The sequence below is a fragment of the Anopheles arabiensis genome, chromosome 2 (assembly GCF_016920715.1).
Source record: "Anopheles arabiensis isolate DONGOLA chromosome 2, AaraD3, whole genome shotgun sequence".
Taxonomy (NCBI): domain Eukaryota; kingdom Metazoa; phylum Arthropoda; class Insecta; order Diptera; family Culicidae; genus Anopheles; species Anopheles arabiensis.
In genome coordinates this window covers 76,746,478-76,766,029 of record NC_053517.1, presented here as the reverse complement: position 1 = coordinate 76,766,029, position 19,552 = coordinate 76,746,478, and the positions used below count along the sequence as shown (strand labels likewise).

The 19,552-nt window shown below is 44.2% G+C and overlaps 1 protein-coding gene across 1 annotated transcript in view; it reads right to left on the bottom strand.

Moving 5' to 3' along the window:
* Positions 1 to 3,174: 3,174 nt before the first annotated feature.
* The window catches only part of LOC120894253, a 28,304-nt gene continuing 11,926 nt past the window's right edge, over positions 3,175 to 19,552 (bottom strand). Inside the window, 12 exon segments of the mRNA XM_040296737.1 lie at positions 3,175 to 7,332; positions 7,920 to 7,964; positions 9,824 to 9,938; positions 10,005 to 10,295; positions 10,371 to 10,868; positions 10,870 to 11,859; positions 11,933 to 12,169; positions 12,227 to 12,535; positions 12,896 to 13,033; positions 13,309 to 13,802; positions 14,208 to 14,223; positions 14,454 to 19,444. Of these exon segments, the coding sequence (XP_040152671.1) occupies positions 7,136 to 7,332; positions 7,920 to 7,964; positions 9,824 to 9,938; positions 10,005 to 10,295; positions 10,371 to 10,868; positions 10,870 to 11,859; positions 11,933 to 12,169; positions 12,227 to 12,535; positions 12,896 to 13,033; positions 13,309 to 13,802; positions 14,208 to 14,223; positions 14,454 to 19,444 (8,321 nt within the window). The 3' untranslated portion in view covers positions 3,175 to 7,135.

Here is a 19,552-nt window from a genome sequence, read left to right as displayed (position 1 = left end):
TCACTAGACCATACATGACTAGAACCCAAGACGGTTATGATGTAAGTCTTGCCATTTGTGCATTATGAAATGGTTATCATATGAATTATACTTTTTTTTTAACTGAAAACTTAAATTGATTTTCTTTTCATTCGTTGACTTTTCTAATGATGAGATAGGTACATTACTGATCCAATACAAACATATTTTTGCCATTTAACTAGAGCTTAGTAATTAGCAAACTAAAGCTCGCTGTTAATGTAGGAAAAATGAGAAGCGCAGAAAAAAGAGCGTACAATAGAACCAAACCATGAAAAATTCGTATCGCATATCGGGAACGAAGAGTTTCACTATAGGATGAGAAAAACAACCGACAACAATAGACGCACATTTGCCAATGCTATCGAAAGTAGGGGCCTCCGCACGATGCAAGTTGATTGAAACTCGTAAACAAAACACATTTGTTGGATAAATCAGATTCTAGTTTAAATTTGTGATTCTGTAACGAATCTTTAATAATACATCAAGAAGACTTGTACAGTGATTTTAACAAGTATAGGAACAACAAGTTTCTTCCTTTTTTTGCTTATCACTCCAAAAATATAGCTATAATGTAGCTTGGTTGGTAATACTTGAAACCATCAATATTGTTTAACAAGTTTTTGGCTGCATCCATTGACGCCCCGTTAATTATAGAAAAAGTTGACCAGTAAGACCACTATAATTTTTAGACAGTGCAATCAGATTTGGAAGAAGTGTCTCTTTAACAAAAATGATTGAATTATGCAGCTATATGCAAAATATCGTTGATCGAAGTGTCAATAGTACGTAGTACACCAGATCAGAAATTTTATATTATTTCTTTCACTGTCATTGTTTTATATCTGATTTAAATGTGAAAATCTGTGAAAAGTGAAATGTGAATTTTTTTATCAGGTTTATGTTAGTTGGCTTGAGTTACTATAGTAAAATGAGCTGTGTACAGCCGTTGCCGCTAAATTTTGACTCTAACTCACCTATTTTTGTCTCGAATTTTTGACAGCGTGTTACGATTTTTGCCTCAAAGGCATCAACTTTTGACAGTGCGCATCAATTTTTGCCTCAAAGGCATCAATTTTTGACTGTGAGTCAATCGTTTTATTTACAAATTTTTACTTAGTTTCTTAAACTGTGTGTTGTGAAATGTTTGAAATTAAGTTAAGTAGTGAATAATTTTATTGATAGAATTTAAAATAAACCAATTGTTTTGCCAATTTTGGCAGTTTTAATGGAGTGAAAAAAATTTGCATGTACAGTGGAGCGCCGTTTATCCGGGTTTCTCGGGACTTGACCTCGCCCGGATATGCGAATAACACGGATAATGTGTCAAATGATATATTTTATCATCAATTTCTGATAAAGTTTTGGAAAATTTTCTTATTTTTTGATAAAAATAACCCAGTTTTTATTAACTTCGTGTTTTTCCAATGAGAATATTTGAAATTTGCAATGCATTATAATGTTTTTTGTCACGAAAATGTGCTCTTATAACCGCTTTTTCAAATATCCTCCTCATAACGCAATGTCACCTTTGTATTGAACTGTCATTTCTCAGGAGAACAGCACGGATAGACGGAAAGCCGGATAAAAGGTACCCGAAAAAGGCGCTCCAGTGTATTTTCAACTATAAACAAAAGCTGTAGAATTTCTAAAATTTAGTCATTTTTGCTCAAGAATCAATCAATTTACACAATTGTATTTTTTGCATTTTTTATGAGATGGAGATAAATTGGTAATAAATTGATGACTTACAGACAAAAATAGGTGCGTTAGAGTAAAAAATGGATGCCTTAAAGGCAAAATTTGATGCGCACTGTCAATAATTACTGCCTTAGAGCCAAAATTAGGTGGCAACGACTGTAAGCTACAACAGACTCCCTAGCATTACCCGTTGAGCATTATGTTCCATACTTTAGCATGTATATCAACCCCCTTATAAGTAAAAATGACCGAATTCAGATTAAGGGGGTCGCATTGCACGGATAGTAACTTTTCAATTGCATTGCTATTTATGAAGATCGTAATGATGAGGATGACATAGTTGATATTTGAGTTGCATCGTTTGAAAAAAGCAGTGAGGATGATATGGAGCAATTTTATGAACTTTCATGTAAATCATTATTTATAGTAACAATGTCTTTTGTATTCTGTAAAATTAAGACTAAGTGTTGTAAGTGTTGCCACTATGATATTATATGTTTAACAATTCTCAGCTGGATTGGTTTCAGAGATCAAATGAGGCGACTGTGTTAAAAACAAGGGGAAAATAACTTCGATTTATGAAAGGACTACAGTCTGTTCCCGAGTTACGCGGTTTCTGCGTTCCCGGCGAATCCGCGTAACTCGAATATCCGCGTAAGTCGAATTTCACATTTTTTGAATAAAATAGTATTCATTAATCAGAGTTTTTGATTTTATTTAGTACTTTTATACACTTCATCATTTTTTATATGATTTGTGCGAAAAATTCTAATATTTCTGGCTTTTAAGCGGTTTCAATTTGTTAGCAAAAATGTAATTCATACCGAACTTGAAGCAAATTGTACTGATTTGACATTTGATCTGTCAAATTTAGAAAACCGCGTATCTCCGAATCCGCGTAAGTCGAGAACCGCGTAACTCGGGAACAGACTGTACATGACTTATCTCACTCTTACGGTCAAAAATTAGAAAAGATTTATTGATTTATGTAACCTTTTTTTTTAAATTCATGTACAGTCTTTCCCAGAGTTACGCGAATAATGCGCTTTGAAGACATTAAGTCGAATATCACGTTTTCAGCCACCTTTTATTTTCGCCAAATAGTTATATTTGAATAATTTTAGTCCTTTTTGGGTACTGAATTACATATTTAATACAGTTCATGTAGAAAATTTGGTTATTTCTGTCGTTTAAGGGCAGTCTAGCAAAAGATTGCAATCTATTTTGCATTTGACGATTGTTAGAAAACCAAAATTGTACCGAATAGACATATGATTTCGGTTCACCTTTTTCAAATTCGCGTAACTCGGTTGAAATACTATAATGTGAAATTAATCCAACATCTAATATATATGAACATTTATGAAAATTTCGAAACACGAAAAGGAAAATCGTGAAGTGTATGCCACGAAGCCAACAAATAAAAACACTTTATTGATGCAGTGGTTTTACTTTAGTGGTTTTACTTTATTTTTGCACTTATTAAGTTTATTTTCATACATGTGACCGGTGCTCTACTAACACATGGTTTATTTTGTCTATATCCGCTATTGCGATATTGATGGGGGGAGGGTATTGTACAATTGGCTCATCCGTTAACAATGATAATTTATGTATCGATACTGATGATAGTAATAATAATAATTTAACAGCTTAAGGTACTTATGCTTATGTCAATTGTAGAGTTTCCTGTGTCCAACATGCTTTCGTATATAGTATTTGTCCCGCCAATTTGTCTGTGTTGTTCATTATGTTATTATAAGTAAAGTTATTGTTATTATTACTATTATTGTTCAGCATAATTGAAGCTGTTTCCGTTTAGTTTGTGTCGGTTGTGGTAGAAGAGTTGTGCGGTAAGCGCCGCCGCCATCCGTCAATCGGTTTTGTCGGTAAAATGTTCTTTGCTTGCGCTACAGCTCTACATGAAATGCAATCTTGCTACTAATGATTTTATTTTGCATACGCATATTTATGTATAATTTTCCTATGCAATGTTTAGCATGGTATTTGTGAATGTATTTCTTGTTTCTTATGTTAAATCATGTTTATGCTTGCTGTTGCTTCTGGTGATGGTGACTTCAACTGAATGTCAACTACTGACTATGTTTACCTTAAAACAAATAGCTCAAAACAAGATGGAAAGTTTTACTTTTGCTTACATAACGAAACAAAAATAAAAACTAAAAACAAAATTTTATACTACGTTTTCTACTGCGTTGTGATTTATTTTCTAATTCGAATGAGCAACAAAGCGCTGCGTGCAGCATAATGGTAAACGAACCGAAGATAAATTGTACTTAGATTTTCTGGCTTATCCAAATCCACTACATCATTACCCATCTCGTACCAGAGGAGCTAATTGAGGTAAATTGTAAGACGGATGCATTTATTCTGGGGGTTTTGCTGTGTATTAATCTTTGTGTGAGTTTTACAAAATACATAACATGCTGTTTATGGTACATGCTTTCGCTAATATGGCAGTTGCGCGACGCACAGGCACGCACAACGAGAAGGAATGGTCAACGTAACGGTTTCTCATTTTTAAGATCACACAAAGCACGTCCTTCACTTTTCAATAAATTAATTTAACTCGCCCACTTTAACTCAATCTTGCTCATATTAAACCTAACAGAAAAAATAAAAACAAATAAACAAATGCCGCTGTTCTATTCAAAATATTTCAATTTTCTCTTTCTCTTTTTCTATCGCTCTTACAACCTCTCTTCCTCGCTTCTTCATATATGGCGTATCGTGTTTATAATTTTTGTTTTAAAATTGTACTACTTTGCGACCGGGTTATTTGCTAGTAAAAGGTATTATACTCTTTCCCTACTATACTTTGCTCCCTTTGCTTGCTTCCTTTCCGTTTGTAACAAAATGAATTCTTCTTTTCGCTGCTAGATCAACGTCTTTTTTTACTGTTGATGCATATAAAAAACAACACTGAAATAAATGTTTACTATAATTTAGATACCTTTATACACTTAAGTCTTATGGCAGCAGATTTACCACATCGGAATAGAAGAAGGATTTTGTTTACTTTTCAAACAAATAGGATTATAATAAATTTAAAAAACGCTCCAAGCAAGATTAATCACCTTTTTCGTAAAATTTCCTTCAGGTGGCATTGGGCAAGGTATTAATTGTCGTCGATAATTGAATACTGGTAATTTTAATGTCTTTTTTCTTGCTTCTCCCTTTTCTCATCTTCCCCACAAATCTGTCGCTTTCCGCTAATTGGTTAAAAATTGACTGAGCAAATAATTGAGTGTATGGTATGCTATATTCGTGGTTGCACGGGTGTGTGGAATTGTTTCTAACTTAATGGGCACCACAGCGAACCGGTTTTGTGATGTTGGTTGATGACTGTTGTACAAATGCACTCCTTAGCTCCTTTGTTTGTCCCCAGTAACATCGTGAAATGTGCATGCTTACGAGTGCGATAGTATACTTGTATGTTCGAGAACTATAACATCTACTATAGCATTGTTTGCTTTGTAATTTTGAATAATAGTCATATTAACTGTCAAAAGCTCCATTCTGTAAGTTCACAGACAGATTGTAGCTCATAGTTATTGTTTCGGTTTTGTCTTGCACCCTTAGTTTATCTTGAAAAGTATGTAATTTACGACCCTTGTAGCTGACGTCTTAGTAAGGAGGGAGTTGTGCAGCTTTCAGTTCCGTCGATAATGGGATTGTGTAGTTGCGTACATTTCGTTCTGTTGCAGCGTTTAACTTCATTAGCATTTGCATAATACGTATTCTTGCGGTAGGTAACGGTTTGCTTGTCACCAACACAAACAGAGCAAGCACGATGCAACACAGTGCATCTCGTAATTGACCGCGTGCGCTTGGTGTCACATCTTGTCTTGTTTTTTTTTACTAGTAATTTTATTGAGCAATTGTGTGGTGAGAGACCATCCACATGGTCCTCAAAAAACCCGCTCGATCGATGATTTCTTCGCATATGATTGCGTGTATGATATGATGAGTGTGCAGTTTGTTTCGACGCATCGACGCATGTTGCACAGCTTCAAAGCTTCTGGCACGCACGTCGACCCCTTCTTCGATGGTTGGTTGATATGGATATGGATGTGGATAAGTGCTGTAATGCATGCTATACTATTGATCATTAATGCATAGGATTTAGTGCCCTGTTTTATGCTACTTTATGTGGCGGGCTCTTAAATGTGGCTAGTAGCAGTAGCAGCAGTACCGACCAAAAAAGCTCTGTAGGTGCGTAGGACGCGACTTGCTGCGTTGGATACAAGGTATATATTATATTTAGTCTTATTTAAATATTCGCATTAAATAGGTCTAACTTTTATATGTACAACAACAGTTCTTGTATAGATCCCATCCACTACATTTGTTACGGCTGCCTTATCTGTTCGTGTAATATCGAGACTTAATCGTACTAAAACCTCCCTACAGCCGACATATAAATCGTCCGTTCGTTGACATCATCACTAGTGAGAATGATGAGTTCTACATATGCAAGAATAGTTGAAGAACTAAATTAAAAGATGGATAAAAAAAGCCGCACCCTGTACAAGTAACGGTTGCGCTGCTGAAAGAGTAACTTGATTTTAAAATTAGACGTATGTCATTGATGTAGCCCACGCCCTCCAAAACACGACCACACCAAAGCTTGTCTTCTTTAATCCTGGCCCTGGCAGTGGAGTATGCAAATGGTTTGCTTGGGGTAGATCACTGTGAAACAAGTGGTCTCGTGCTTTGTATTATAAAGAAATCGTTTCCAAAATAACTACTAAACTAAATCCGACATCGAAAACTTGCCTTGCAACTGTGCCGCACTACGCAGAAGTCTTAGTTTTCTCCTGCTCGGATAGGAAACCTGTGAAAGCTCAACGATATTCATGTGGCTATGTTACTTTTAATATTACCTGTGGGCGATATTTTATCGATCTATGAACTTTTAACTAAGACCCATACTGACTTGTAAAATTATGTTTTGCACTGGAATGCCATTCATCATCGATGCTTTTAATATTGCAATCGCGCGTTAATTGGCGGGTCAAGGAGACATACGATGCGCCTCCAATAAGGAACAAAAAATCTGATAAGAATAGCTTCTCAGAATAGATCGATAGAGTTGCGTGTGTTTTCAAATCAATGGCAGTTAATTTGCATAGTATGTGGAGATATGGGGTATTAGATTAGTCCTACCTAAAGTAATGCAGTTCTTGCAGCAATGCACGAATGCACATCGTTGGTGCAGCATGTGCACAGTAAGATAGTCAGTGTCACAATTGATTTTTTCTTCGTTTTTCGCATTTCACGTTTTGGAGGCTTTCTACTAGGTCAGCCTGAATACAATTTCTAAACCATTCTTTACAATGCCACACGATAAGACACGGGGACGGAAGTCAACGAGCGCCGACACTCTCTACATTTAGGTGAAATAGTTTTCACGCTGCTGATACAGCGGAAGTGGTTCCGCCGGCGAGTCCGTATCGTAGTCTTCCAGGTCCGATTCATAGTGATCTCGGTCGTCGTTCGGTTTGCTGCTTCCCGATGCGTTTGCCGCAGTACTAAACTGTGCGTTGCATTTGCGTTTTATCTTGGAGGGCAGTACGGCCGACGAGTCTTCTGTGGTGTTTCGTGGTTCAATATGGTGCAAAATAAAAATCAGAAAATAAGGTAGACAAAGGATGAAGAAGGGACAATTAGTATAAATCGTTCGAAAAAAAACCAACAAAGCATAAATGTTAACCGGTTGCGATCAACCAAACACATGCACGAAACACAGTCATTGGTTTCATTAAAATTGAAGCAAACGAGACATGCACTTTAGGCTTTTGAAAGGACAGTTTTTTTAATGCATATATTGATAATATGCGGATCGATATATGAATGATATGAGCGTGTAAGACACAATTGTGTTAACGAGAAATGAGTTTGAATCTGTTTTAAGTATTTCTTTTCAATATAATTTTCCATCAATTTTTCTCCAGTTCTTGTGGACATAATTTATGCGAATTAGTACCATTATTTAGAAAAATTCTTAAAAATCATGTGCTGTAGATTACGAACTTTTGCTTTGCTTTTGCTTGCACACAGCAGGAATGACTCAGGAACTTGAGCATGGAATGAGCAGGAACTTTCCTCTGCTACGTATTCAGTTCAATACTTTACGCAGTTTCTGTCATTAAATTGTATAATACCGTAATACAAACCTTTGCGCATATCGCGTGCACCATCATAGCTCGCCGGTTTATCCTCTGCGTGATTTGGGTGGTGGTGTGGTGTTAGAGTTTGAGTCGAACACAAACGCAAATGTGATGATGGTTTTGTCGCAGGAAATAAATTAAAAGTGTTGGATCAAGTTGTTATGAAGGGTGGCGGCGCAAAGATAGACAGAGTGTGTATTAAGATGGCGTAATAGAAGTTTTGTGTATGGCAAAATGAATGCGGTGAAGAAGGGGGTGGTGTTGACTTTTCCGAACGCTACAGAACAGTTTCGTTCCCGGTACGGTGGCGTTAACGTGCACACACATCGATAGCAATTTTTGGTGTTCACGTGCTGCACGTGCGGGCATTTCAACAGGCAAACATAACACAACAAACACAAACACACGCAAACACTACTGCTGCCGCTGCTGTTGCTGCTGCTGCTGCTTCATTCAACACAAAATGGCATGACAAGCGCATCCACTACTCTACTTTTGTGCATTATTAGTGGCTGAATGATGGTTTGGGTTTCCTGATGCAAGAATATAAAAAAAAAATGTTGAAAACAAAAAAAAAAGAAAATCAAGTGAATTAAACCGTACTTGGTAAATTAAAATTATTTAAACAAACAAAACAGTAATTAGGAAAAAGAAGAAAATAATAGCAAAATTACTAAATAAATAAGAAATGGTTTATGGAGATATTCAAAAAATCTATAAAAAATATAATAAAGTAATGGCATAATATAATTGAGACATAAATTTATAATATAAAACAAAAAAAGATGTAATCAAAAAGTGCATACGTAAAGAAATATATATATATATATATATATATATATATATATATATATATATATATATATATATATATATATATATATATATATATATATATATATATATATATATATATATATATATATATATATATAAGTGTATCATGCAATGGCAATTCTAAAGAGAAAAAAAACTAATCAATACAATAAAACTATAACAATGTCAACAAATCCATGTCAGCGACACGTACTCATTTGTGATGATCAGAGGTGATACTCAAAACGATTGGTGTGACCAATACATGCTTCTTGACATTTTTGCAACCATCGCTCAATCAATCACTATGTCATGACTTTTTTTTTTACTGTGATCAGTTTTGCAAAGTGTCACTGGCATAGTCATGACACATTCAGTCTCAACAAAAAACATGTCAGCGTCACGAGCTCTACTGTGATGATCAGAGGTGAGACTCAAACAATTGGTGCGACCATCACATGCTTGATAACAGTGTGAGCGACCAACTCTTGGTTAGCCACTTGGTCGCGACATTGTGCATCGGTGATCATCACGATAGTCGTGGGAGATATGCGGTACCACACGCCAAGTATATTCCAAGAATGTCGTGATGATTACTGACAGAAAATGTCGTGATTATCACCAACCGAAAATGTCGTGACCATGTAAGTGACCAAGAGTTGGGTGCTAAACAAAATGTCACCAAACAAGTGATTGATCCACCAACTGCTCGAGTCTCACCTGTGATCATCTCAGTTGTGTACGTGAAACGAATGTATGAAATATATAGCAAAAATGTATGAAACGAAATATTTAAGTTTTTAACAGTTTTAACACTATTTAACAGTTTGATATAAAAGTTCGGTAGATGGTGGCTAACAAGCTGTGCGATCAAACATAGTGCATCAATAATTTCTTGAACCATACATAACAAACACAACAAACAATTTAAATTTCGTGTCCCAATTTGAACACAACACAACGAACACTTCAAAACCTTGTTATAACTGAATCTAATTTACTCTTTCCAAAACTGGATCAAATTTCATTTCTAAAGGTTTCAAATTTCAACCAGGCACGAAGGCATTACTAACACAAAATGCACCGCTTCTTACCTGCGACAATTTTGCTCATTTGCATCACCTGCTGAGCGAGGATTTGATTGAGCTGGATGAGATGTTCACGCTGTTTCTTTTCCGCGTTCGGCACTGGATTCAGTCCACCGGCCTCCTGTTGAGTGCATCAATGCATTAACATTCTCTATCTGCAACGTAGCGTTAGTATCGATCGACTTACATTACTACCACCGGCACCGCCGCCAATCGGTGTGTCGGAGAGCATTTTCTTGATCGCTTCCACCTTCTCCTGCCGGCGCCGCTTCTCCTCCGGCGACAGTTCCGGCGTCTGCTCAGGTACGTAGCGTTCGGGGATGAGGATCTTGCTCGGTGCGGCCAGCAGCTTGTCGATGGTGTGTTCGGAGATTTTTTCCCGCGGCCCAAGGGCGGACCGCACCACGTCCGGTGCGTTCGAGCGGGGCCGTATCGTGACCTCCAGGTCGACGTCATCACGCGCTCTCCAGTTGACATTCTGAAAGAGATGAGAATTATTGCATCGAATTCCAACACCTACCCTTGCCAAACAATGATGTTATAATACACGTACATTTTTGTTCATATCATTTTCGCTGTGCATCAACTCGATGGACTTTGCATTGACGTGATGGGGCGCCGTGTGATGCCGACGCTTATCCTTCGGAACGGCTCGGCGCTGTCGGTTTTGCTGGGCTTGCTGGCGTTGCTGCTGCTGGTACTGCTGGTCGTCTTTCATGCTCGAGGTCGCTTTCGTCTCGCCACTTCCCGACGAGTCGCCGCTGTTCTCGCCAACGGTCATGTTCCCGCCCGTTGCCATTTCGTTGATGATCTGCTTCGCCGCCTCACTCTGGAACACGGGATCCAGCTCCGCATCGGCATGCGTGAGGCTTTGTATCGATTCCGTCTTGCGTTTCAGACCGCTCAGCGAGCTGGTGGACATTCCGGTCGTGCTGCCGGTGCTTCCGACGCTGCCCAGATAGCTAGACTGGTACGACGAAACGCTCCCAACGCCCGACACTCGACTGCCATCGTTGGTGAGGTACTTCGATTGCAACCCACCGTCAAAGTTACCCGTGTAAAGATCGGCCTGGCGATCGATCAGCGAAACAGGGTAGCTGTTTCCCGTTCGTCGAAGCGACGACGCTGCTGTAATAATCGCTCATGAGCTTGTTTCCGTCGAGCGAGCCGGCAACACCATCACTGCCCGATTCGTGGCCCTGCACAAACAGCTCATGCGTTTCGTACCCTCTGGGCAGCGACTTGGAACGCTGGTAATCTTCCATCAGCTGTGCCTCCTCCTCCAGCACCTGATCGAGGCTGAGGGCCAAATTGCGATCGTTCTTTTCCTTGTCCCGCATCCGTCGCTCGGATTCGCGCTTCACGATGCGAACCGTTTTAATTTCCTGCTTATCGGCTGAATTCAGCATACCGCCGGCACCGTAGTTGTACAAAGGTCCCCCGGCCGAGTACAGATCGTCCAACGATTCCGCACCTTCGATGGGCTCCTTAGCGCGGCTGCTCGGAAGGAACAGGCTTTGCATTTCGTCATCGATCGTCAGCACGCTCGATGCTGAGGACGACAGGGCGCGATGGTTGCTGGCGGACGAGACGGATGATTCTTTGCCCGCCAACGAATCGAGATCCGTCTCTACCCAGGACGAAGAATAGCTACGCTTGTGCTTTGCGCTAGCCGATTGTTGCTGCTGCTGCTGCTGGTCGCGCTGTTGTTCCTGCGAAAGCGCCATGTGCTGTTGCTCATCGGCCTGCAGGCGATCCATCATTTGCGCCTCGTGATTATCGCTGTAGGAAGTGAGCTGACGCACTGCTTGACCGAGCTCCTGGCGCTGGCGTTGCATGTCACCGACCAGCAATTTCGCGCGCTTCAGCTCCGACTCGAGCACTGCGGTCACCGAACCGGGCATGTACTGGTTATCCATCGGTGAGGCTGAATCAAACACCGAATGCATCGAACGATGCTCACGGGAAGCTTGCAGCTTCTGACGCAGTACCAGCAGCTCCTGCTCCAGCCGAGCGTTCGTTGAGACTGTCTTCTCCAGTTTCTAAAAGCATGCCGAAAAGAGGAGATAAATTAATATTTTTAAACACTCTTTTTTCGTTTTCAGTATAATTCACCTTCGAATTAGCTGCCAGCAACTGATGCACCCTTGTCAGCTCACGCTCCAGCGTGTGCTGCTGCTGTCGGGCGGTATCCATCGCCATCGGCATGTTTCCACCTTCCCGATTCAAAACGTGCGTCTTCAGTGTCGCGAGCGCTTTTTCCAAATTCTCCTTATCACGCTGCAGCGCTTGCAGTGTGCCGGATTCTTCCTGCATTAGTTTATCGATCTGGTATAGCTGCTGCACCTTCGACTGCACAAAAGAATATGGGTTAGTTTACTTAAGAGCTTTGGTAATCATCGTACTCACCTGTAGCTCCACGTGGTTCGGACTGGTACGATCCCACTGACGCTGCTCTTCCTGCAGCAAACGGCGCTCCTGCATGCGCTGATTGAACTCCAAGCGATCGAGCGTGGCCGATTCGGGCGATTGGAGTTGCTTCTTGCCACCGACCGGACCACGGTACAGACTGCCCAGCTTGACCATATTGTCGACCAGATTGATCAAGGGTTTCTCCTTTTCGTACTGCTTTTCCAGCTCCGTTAGCTGTTGCTTGAGTGCATCCAGGCGGGCTAAACTGTCCGCCTTCCGGTTTCCCTCAGCGGTGCGGATAAGGTTCTAAAGTTGGTTAGAAATATTAGTTAACGAATGGAAGAACAAACTTCTAATGCTTGATGTTAAGTGTTGCTTTTTGTCACGGCAATGTTCTTTTGGTCGCATTATTTTATCTTTCCAGCACCAAAAAGCACTTAAGCTTTCACTTAAATGTTAGTCACCAAAAAATGTTTAAAAATGAATTTTATTCGCAAAATTCAATGTAAAAAATAGGAAAAAATGTTAATATTGCGTATTTTGTTAGTTTTATGTGCAAAACCTATTCTTATTGTGCTAATTAAACCCAACCAATCGTCCAAATTCCATCCACAGAGCCACCGAAAGTTAATAACATATAAAAATTAAAACACAAAAATAATAAACCTGTAATTCATGAATGTTCGTGCAGCACTGTTCGATCGATCGCGCTGTTTGACTGTTCTGTCGTCGCAACTGAATCAAGAGCAGTATCAACTCTTCGTGCGTCCGGTTTAGAAGATCACCAGCAGACACATCCAACGGCTGTGAAAGTTTTTTTTTAAAAGGTACGAAGAGTATGTTTAAACGATTTTGCTGATAAGCCTAAAACACGTCTCTTAACGATCTAGTTTCACATTTGCTTGAAAGTATCATAAACAAAAAAACATCTTTAAAGATCACAGATATCGTTTACGGAAGTAACGATTGGAGTTAGCAACGATCATGCTGTCAACACACACAAACATACTTCTTGATAAACCTTCCGACCACTTCATCCTGTACCACACCTCGCTAGTTATCTTCCCTCCCAATCTTACCTTCGCGTCCAATCGTTCACTCGAGGCTTCCCTGTTCATACGACCGTTCATATATCCGCCCGGATCGTTGCCAGACGCACCACCTGCCACAGTAGGGGCCGCCGACCAGTGCGCTGGCCCATCGGGCCTACCAGCCATCGGCGATTGCGGGGAAGCGTCCTGCGGCAGCTGCTGCTGGTCCTGCATCGTTGCCAAGCTTCGGTCGATGTTTTGCAGCTGATAGTGCTGCTGTAGGTTCAGCTCCTGGGCACGCTGCAGCTGGGCCTGGGTGTACAGGTCGTGCGTCGACTCGAAGCTTATGTCGGGCCGAATGTACTTGTCGCTGGCGTAATAGTCAGCGGCAGCAGCGCCCATCATCATGCCCTCGTAGTAGCTGCTTCCGGGCGTTCCCGCTCCCTTGGCCACTGCCTGCAGGTAGGCGGGATCGGATGGGTCCGGCTTGACCGTTAGCGCGACCTTCGGAAGATTGAACACATTCCGCACCGATATCGAGGCTGTGAGAAAAAGAAGGGGTGCGAAAAAGGGGGAAAGAGTGCAAAAAGTGGAATAAAGAAATTGAAACCGTTAATACACTTTTTGCTCCTTGGGCAATATGTTATAGTGTGCGTTAAATCATCTCATTTTTAATAGAGCACTCGCATAGTGTTTCGATGGTTCATCATACCTTGTTACTTCATGTCCTGTACAAAACGTAAATGATCTGGGGTTTTTTACACAAACATTTTAAGCTCACACTGTTCCATTGTTTTTACATGTATATATATTTACAATATTTGCAATATGTGTCTGCACAGACTTTACATCAATAATAACCGAGGGAAAGTAAAAATGCGCTATTATCCAACTTATCTTATTGAATTTCATGTGTCACCTTGTAAACGGAGGTTCTCGCACATTACCGCAACCGCGCAATTCCTATTGGAATGTAATTACATCTAATATGAAAAATATACTGTACATGGTAGTTTTAACAATATCTTGCATCCAATATTGTATGCATACAATCGTACAAAAATTGTTATTGTAATCGGGTGTGAAAAAGTGTGCAGCATATTCGCTTGTTAGGTTTAACACTATTTACACGATTTTGGCTTTTGTTTCAGCTATCCGATTAATCCTCATTTTTCTTATTGATTTTTTCTAACATTCAAACTATCTTCTAAATGCATTACTCCTCTTGCGTCCTCTATTCGAGCGTTCACGTGTTTGCCACTGTCCAAATTATATTTATCTCTCAACGTTTCCATCTTTCGCTTACTGTCTTCCATACTGTGCTTGCCACTGTTCAGACTGCTCACAGTCATAACGTCGTGGGGTTTTTCACACGCCTCTAAGTAATATTGTTTCGCTGCAAGTGATCTAGTGCCGGCGCTAGACAACGTTATGGCATCACCTGCACTCTCCATGGCAGGCTGTTGAGCGTTCGGTTTGCCAGAGATGCCACCATTACCAGCAGACAACGGTTTTTGGTGGTACGTTTCACTGCTGTTATTTCCACCCGATCTGGAAGTGCTGCCCCCTGCTGAATTGCTGCTATTGACCAGCCCGCTAGACATCAAATCCCACTGGCGTATCGTTTCGCGATTGATGTCGTAGCGGTTGATTTCGTCGCGCAGCACCTCGTACACCGCATCCGAGTCACGCCCGCTGGACGAGGACCACCGACCGTCCCGTACGATCGTACCGGAGGAGGACACGTTGCTGGCAAGCTGCACATACACATCATCATCGTCCCCATTGCCACCCGCTCCTTCTTCAATTGCTAAGGGAGTGCTGGATTTGTTCGCAACCGCTGCAGCCGATATTGATTGTTCGCCGAATACTGCTTTCGACACAGGCAGATGTGCTAGATGCTCGTTAACATACGTCACATCCTTCCGATTGATCTTAACGATTGGTTTGGGGTTCGTCTCTTCACCGTGAGCAGCGTCCTGGTGTGCGTCACGCAACCTTTGTTCCTGCATTTCCCGCTGTTCCTGCTGCTGCTGTTGCTGCTGCTGTTGGTTGATCGTTTTCACCAGCAGAGCAGCAGACGATGGTGACCTGATCGTACCGAGATGATCAAGATTGTCCATCGATTTGGCATGAATGTGCGACACGCGGCGCAAGTTATCCCGCCAAAGGGTGTCTTCCTCCCAGAGCTGATCTCCGGACGAGATGTTACCCCCGGACGTATCAAGCATTTGTTGCATCTGCACACTGTCTCTTCTGCTGCTGCTACTACATCCTGCAGCAGGATCACCATTGCCGGCGGAATACGCACCACCATCTCCACCGACGACACCTGTATAACCACCACCCAACGAACCAGTCGACTGCCGTACGTTCACCGCACTGCCATCCTTCGAGGTGGCCATCGATAGCGACGAACCCGATCTGCCAGCCACCGCTCTACTGCCGCCCGCCGCCAGCGACGCAGCGATCGTTTTGTTCACGTCCTTCTGCCCGATCCGGTCGGATTCGTAGATGTTTTTCCGATCGATATCCGCGTGCTTCTCGGTGGCGGACGCGTGCAGCAACAGGTTGGCCGCCTTGAGCGTGTTGTTCAGCGGATTGTGGATGTGGAAAATGCTACCCGTCGTCGGTTTGCGCAACCCGCCCGGATCGCGCTGATTGTTCAACGTGTCGCCTGGTTGGGCGATCGTCGCCGTCGGTCCTCCACATCGTTCACTGCTCAGCTGACGGCTGTGCTGCTGCGCGACTCGATCGTCCTCGCGTGATCCTGCCCTTGCCTGCAGATCGGAGTAGTAGTACGGTGCACCCTCCGACGACAGTGTACTGTTGTTGCGGCTGTGCAGTGGTTCGGCCACGACCGAGTGCGCCACGCCACCCTCCTCGATCGGCGTAATCGTCCTATTGCACTGATTGGACCGCTCATAATCACCGCGCAGTGTGCACGAGCTTTGCTGGTCCGGATCGAGGGCCGACGACGAAAGGGAAGCATTCTCCACGTCCAGACTGTGGCCCTCCAGCACCGTGCCGAGGTACTCCGACTGGCAGCGGGCATCGTGCAGCGAGAGGTTTTTCTCCCTCAGCGGGCTCAGAATCGGACCGGACGAGCTGGTGCGCCCGATCGATTCGGACGACCCGTGCGGAGGCGGACCCGGCATGTCGACATTCTCGTAGTAGATGCTATTGTCGTGCCCGTTCTGCGAAAAGTTGGACGAGTTGCTGTTCATCTCAGCTCCTCCTCCTCCTCCTCCTCCTACTCCGCCAACGCTGTGCGAGTAGCGATCGACCTCAGCGCTGGCAATTTCGCAACCATCCAATGCCAGCTCGATCGGGCAGTTGATGGAACTGCCCGATATCGGTCGCCGTTTGTTCCGCATCGACACATCCATGCACGATCGGCTTCTCCACTCGATGGACCCGCTCGTTTCGGACAGCGTGATCGAGCTGCGGGCAGACGCGCTATTATCCCTGTTCGCTCCCATCGTCGCCGTTCGTCCTCCATTCGCTCCCGTTTCCCGCAGCAGCAGCTCATACTCGGAAGACGCATGCGACACACCGTCATACCGGTCCGCTCCGCTACCCGCTAGCGAATCCCGCCCAGGCTTACCAGCAGCGCCGCTGCTAGTAAAAAGACCCTGCGAGCTGCTGCGCAAACTGGACCGGTTGGAAGAGATGCTGCCACTTTCGCGCCGCATCCCGTACGAAAGGTTCATCGAGCCGGCCAACGACTGGCCGCCGCTGGACGTACCCGCGACCAAGCTTTGCACCGACTGTCGCTTCTCCTGCTGCGCGGCGTGATGGTTTCTAATTAGATCGATCGCTTCGCTCGAGCGAAACCGTTCCCGGTCGGCGTACCGGGCGAAATCGATGCCCGGTCCTAGCAACCCTACTCTCCCTTCATCTCCACCACCACCAGTACCATCGGGTTCATCAAGCGGTAGTGAAGTGATCGGTATCGGAGGCGGAGATACGATATCACTGTCGGAACTGTCCAGCAAGCTGTCAAACGTGCCGTCGCCCGCCCCACCGCCGTGAAGACCGAACGGAGTGTTGTTGCTACTGCCACTGGCCCCCAAATAGTAGGACGCCGGCCGGAAGGTGTCGGACAGGCTGAATCGCGACCGGGCCATCGTTTTGCTCTGCAGCTCGGCACTGTGCGTTGTCGCTAGGTGCTTCTTCTCTTTGCCACCGTGCTTCTTTTTGGCGATGCGCTTACAGTCATCCGTCACCTTGTCACCACCACCGGCCGTGTCCGATTCACTGTCACTGTCCTCCGGCTTGCTCGACTGCATCACGATGTCGGGCCAGTTTTTATCCTTTTTCTTCTTCTTGTTACCACCAACGCCGCCGCCACTACCGGCGATATTACCACCGCCGGTCATTGCGTTTTTCATCCGCACCATTGTGCTTGTCTTTTCGCCACCGAATTCGATCGCGCTTTCCGTCCCGCCGCCCGGTAGGACCTTCGTTTGGCCCCCCTCAGGCCCCCCCTTCACACTGTCACACTGCTTCTTGGCATCCCTTTGCGTAGCTTCGTCTGCCAGCGCCCGGTTCGTGTCCTTTAGCGCATTGATGTTACTGTGCAGTTGCGACAGCTCCATGTACAGTGGTTCCGAATCGACCGGCGGCGGCGGTGGCGGCTGTGGCCCATTTCTCCCCAGCCCAAACTCACCGGCCTTGCCGCCACTCGCCCCCTTCCCCGAAGCCGGTCGGGACGCGGGATCCGTACGCACCATGATCATCTCGTACGTCGTTCCCCGCAGCTCGTCCGCCGTGGCAAACACGCTCTTCCCGTGCGTTCCCTTGGTCATCTCGATGTACGTACTTTCGTCGTACGCGTTGCATATCTGCATCTCTCCGTTGCCTTTCTGTATCGAGTCGAGAATGTCCATCGCGGTCAGGCTTTCGCAGGGTCGTAACTTTCCGCCAACTGCCGTGTTGCTGCTGGACGCGTTCATGAGCGAAAGCGTTGTGCAGCTGCTTGCCGAGCTGATTACGGTCCTGCGCGGCGTCATCGGCATATAGTGCCCTTCCATTATTTGCAGGGAAAGTTCGTCGTCCAGCGCCCGGCGACTCAGCAGCTCGGCGGCGGACGGGTTGCCTTTGGGCGACAGTTCCGGCTCGGGCTGTTCAGCTTGTTGCAGTGCTTCGTCCAGATCTTCGTCCGTGTACTCGAAGATGTCCTCTCCGTCGTCTGCACCTTTCTCGATGTCTTCTTGGTCGGAATAATTTTCACTACCGTGCTCCGTCACGTCCTTTTCTCTCAAAGACTCGCTCCTAGTTGGAGTGGACATCCCCTTGAACCCCTCCATACCTGTTGCTCCACTGGAAACGTTCACCGAACCGGAATGTAAGCTTTTAATGCCCAGCGACGTTATGCTGTGCTTGTAAACTGGAACGTACGACTGTAATTGCTGATCGTGCTGATTAGACGACGAACCTCCCTTCTCCATTATGTGCAACGGGTTGTCGTCAAGCGACGGGTTATTGTTCCCACTACCATTTATCACACTACTACCACTACCTTTATCATTAGGCAGCTGGTTGCTGCTATCGTTGCTGTGGTTATTTGTGGCGGTACGAAGTAAACCGCCCCTATCGCTGAACTGTTTCGATTGCTCTAAATCCCTCTCCACGCTCTTGCGCTCATTTGGCGCTTTGATAAAACTATTTTCATATACATTCGCGTCCACGCTGAGGTTGGGACTGGCGCTAACGCTTGCGTGATTCACTAAACTATCCTCATACACCCCATCATCATCATCATCATCAACAACATCATCAGTCTGTTCTGCCTCAGCCTGTCGCTCAATCATCGTCTCCAGTCCTGCCGGTTTGCCCTGCTCGACCTCCTGCGCGATCGGTGGACCGTTTCGGTCCGTGCCATCGTCCTTGCGGAGCATCCTCCTTGCATTACCCTCACCGCCACCAGTGCCGGCCGGGTCGGCGTAAAAAGATTGCGTTAATGCGTGCATCGTACTGTTGTTATTGTCAGTGGTGCTGCTGCCAGCCGGTGGAAATTCCCTAAACTGGTGGCAGTGGGGTGGGGTGTGTGGTGTTAAATTGTGTGGTGGTTGTGGTGGTTGTGGTGCTTCGTCCGCTACCTCTTGCGCGGAAGCGGTACTAGCGAGTGGTGGTAGTAGTAGTGGGGATGACCTTCCTGCCGGCGTAAAATTTCTTCCATCTAATATAATACATGAAAATACACACATACAACAGAGAAATGTATGGTATGAGATAAGTGTTGTCAGATTTTCTTCTTTTTTTTTGGTTTTGCTGTCTCTTAGTCGGG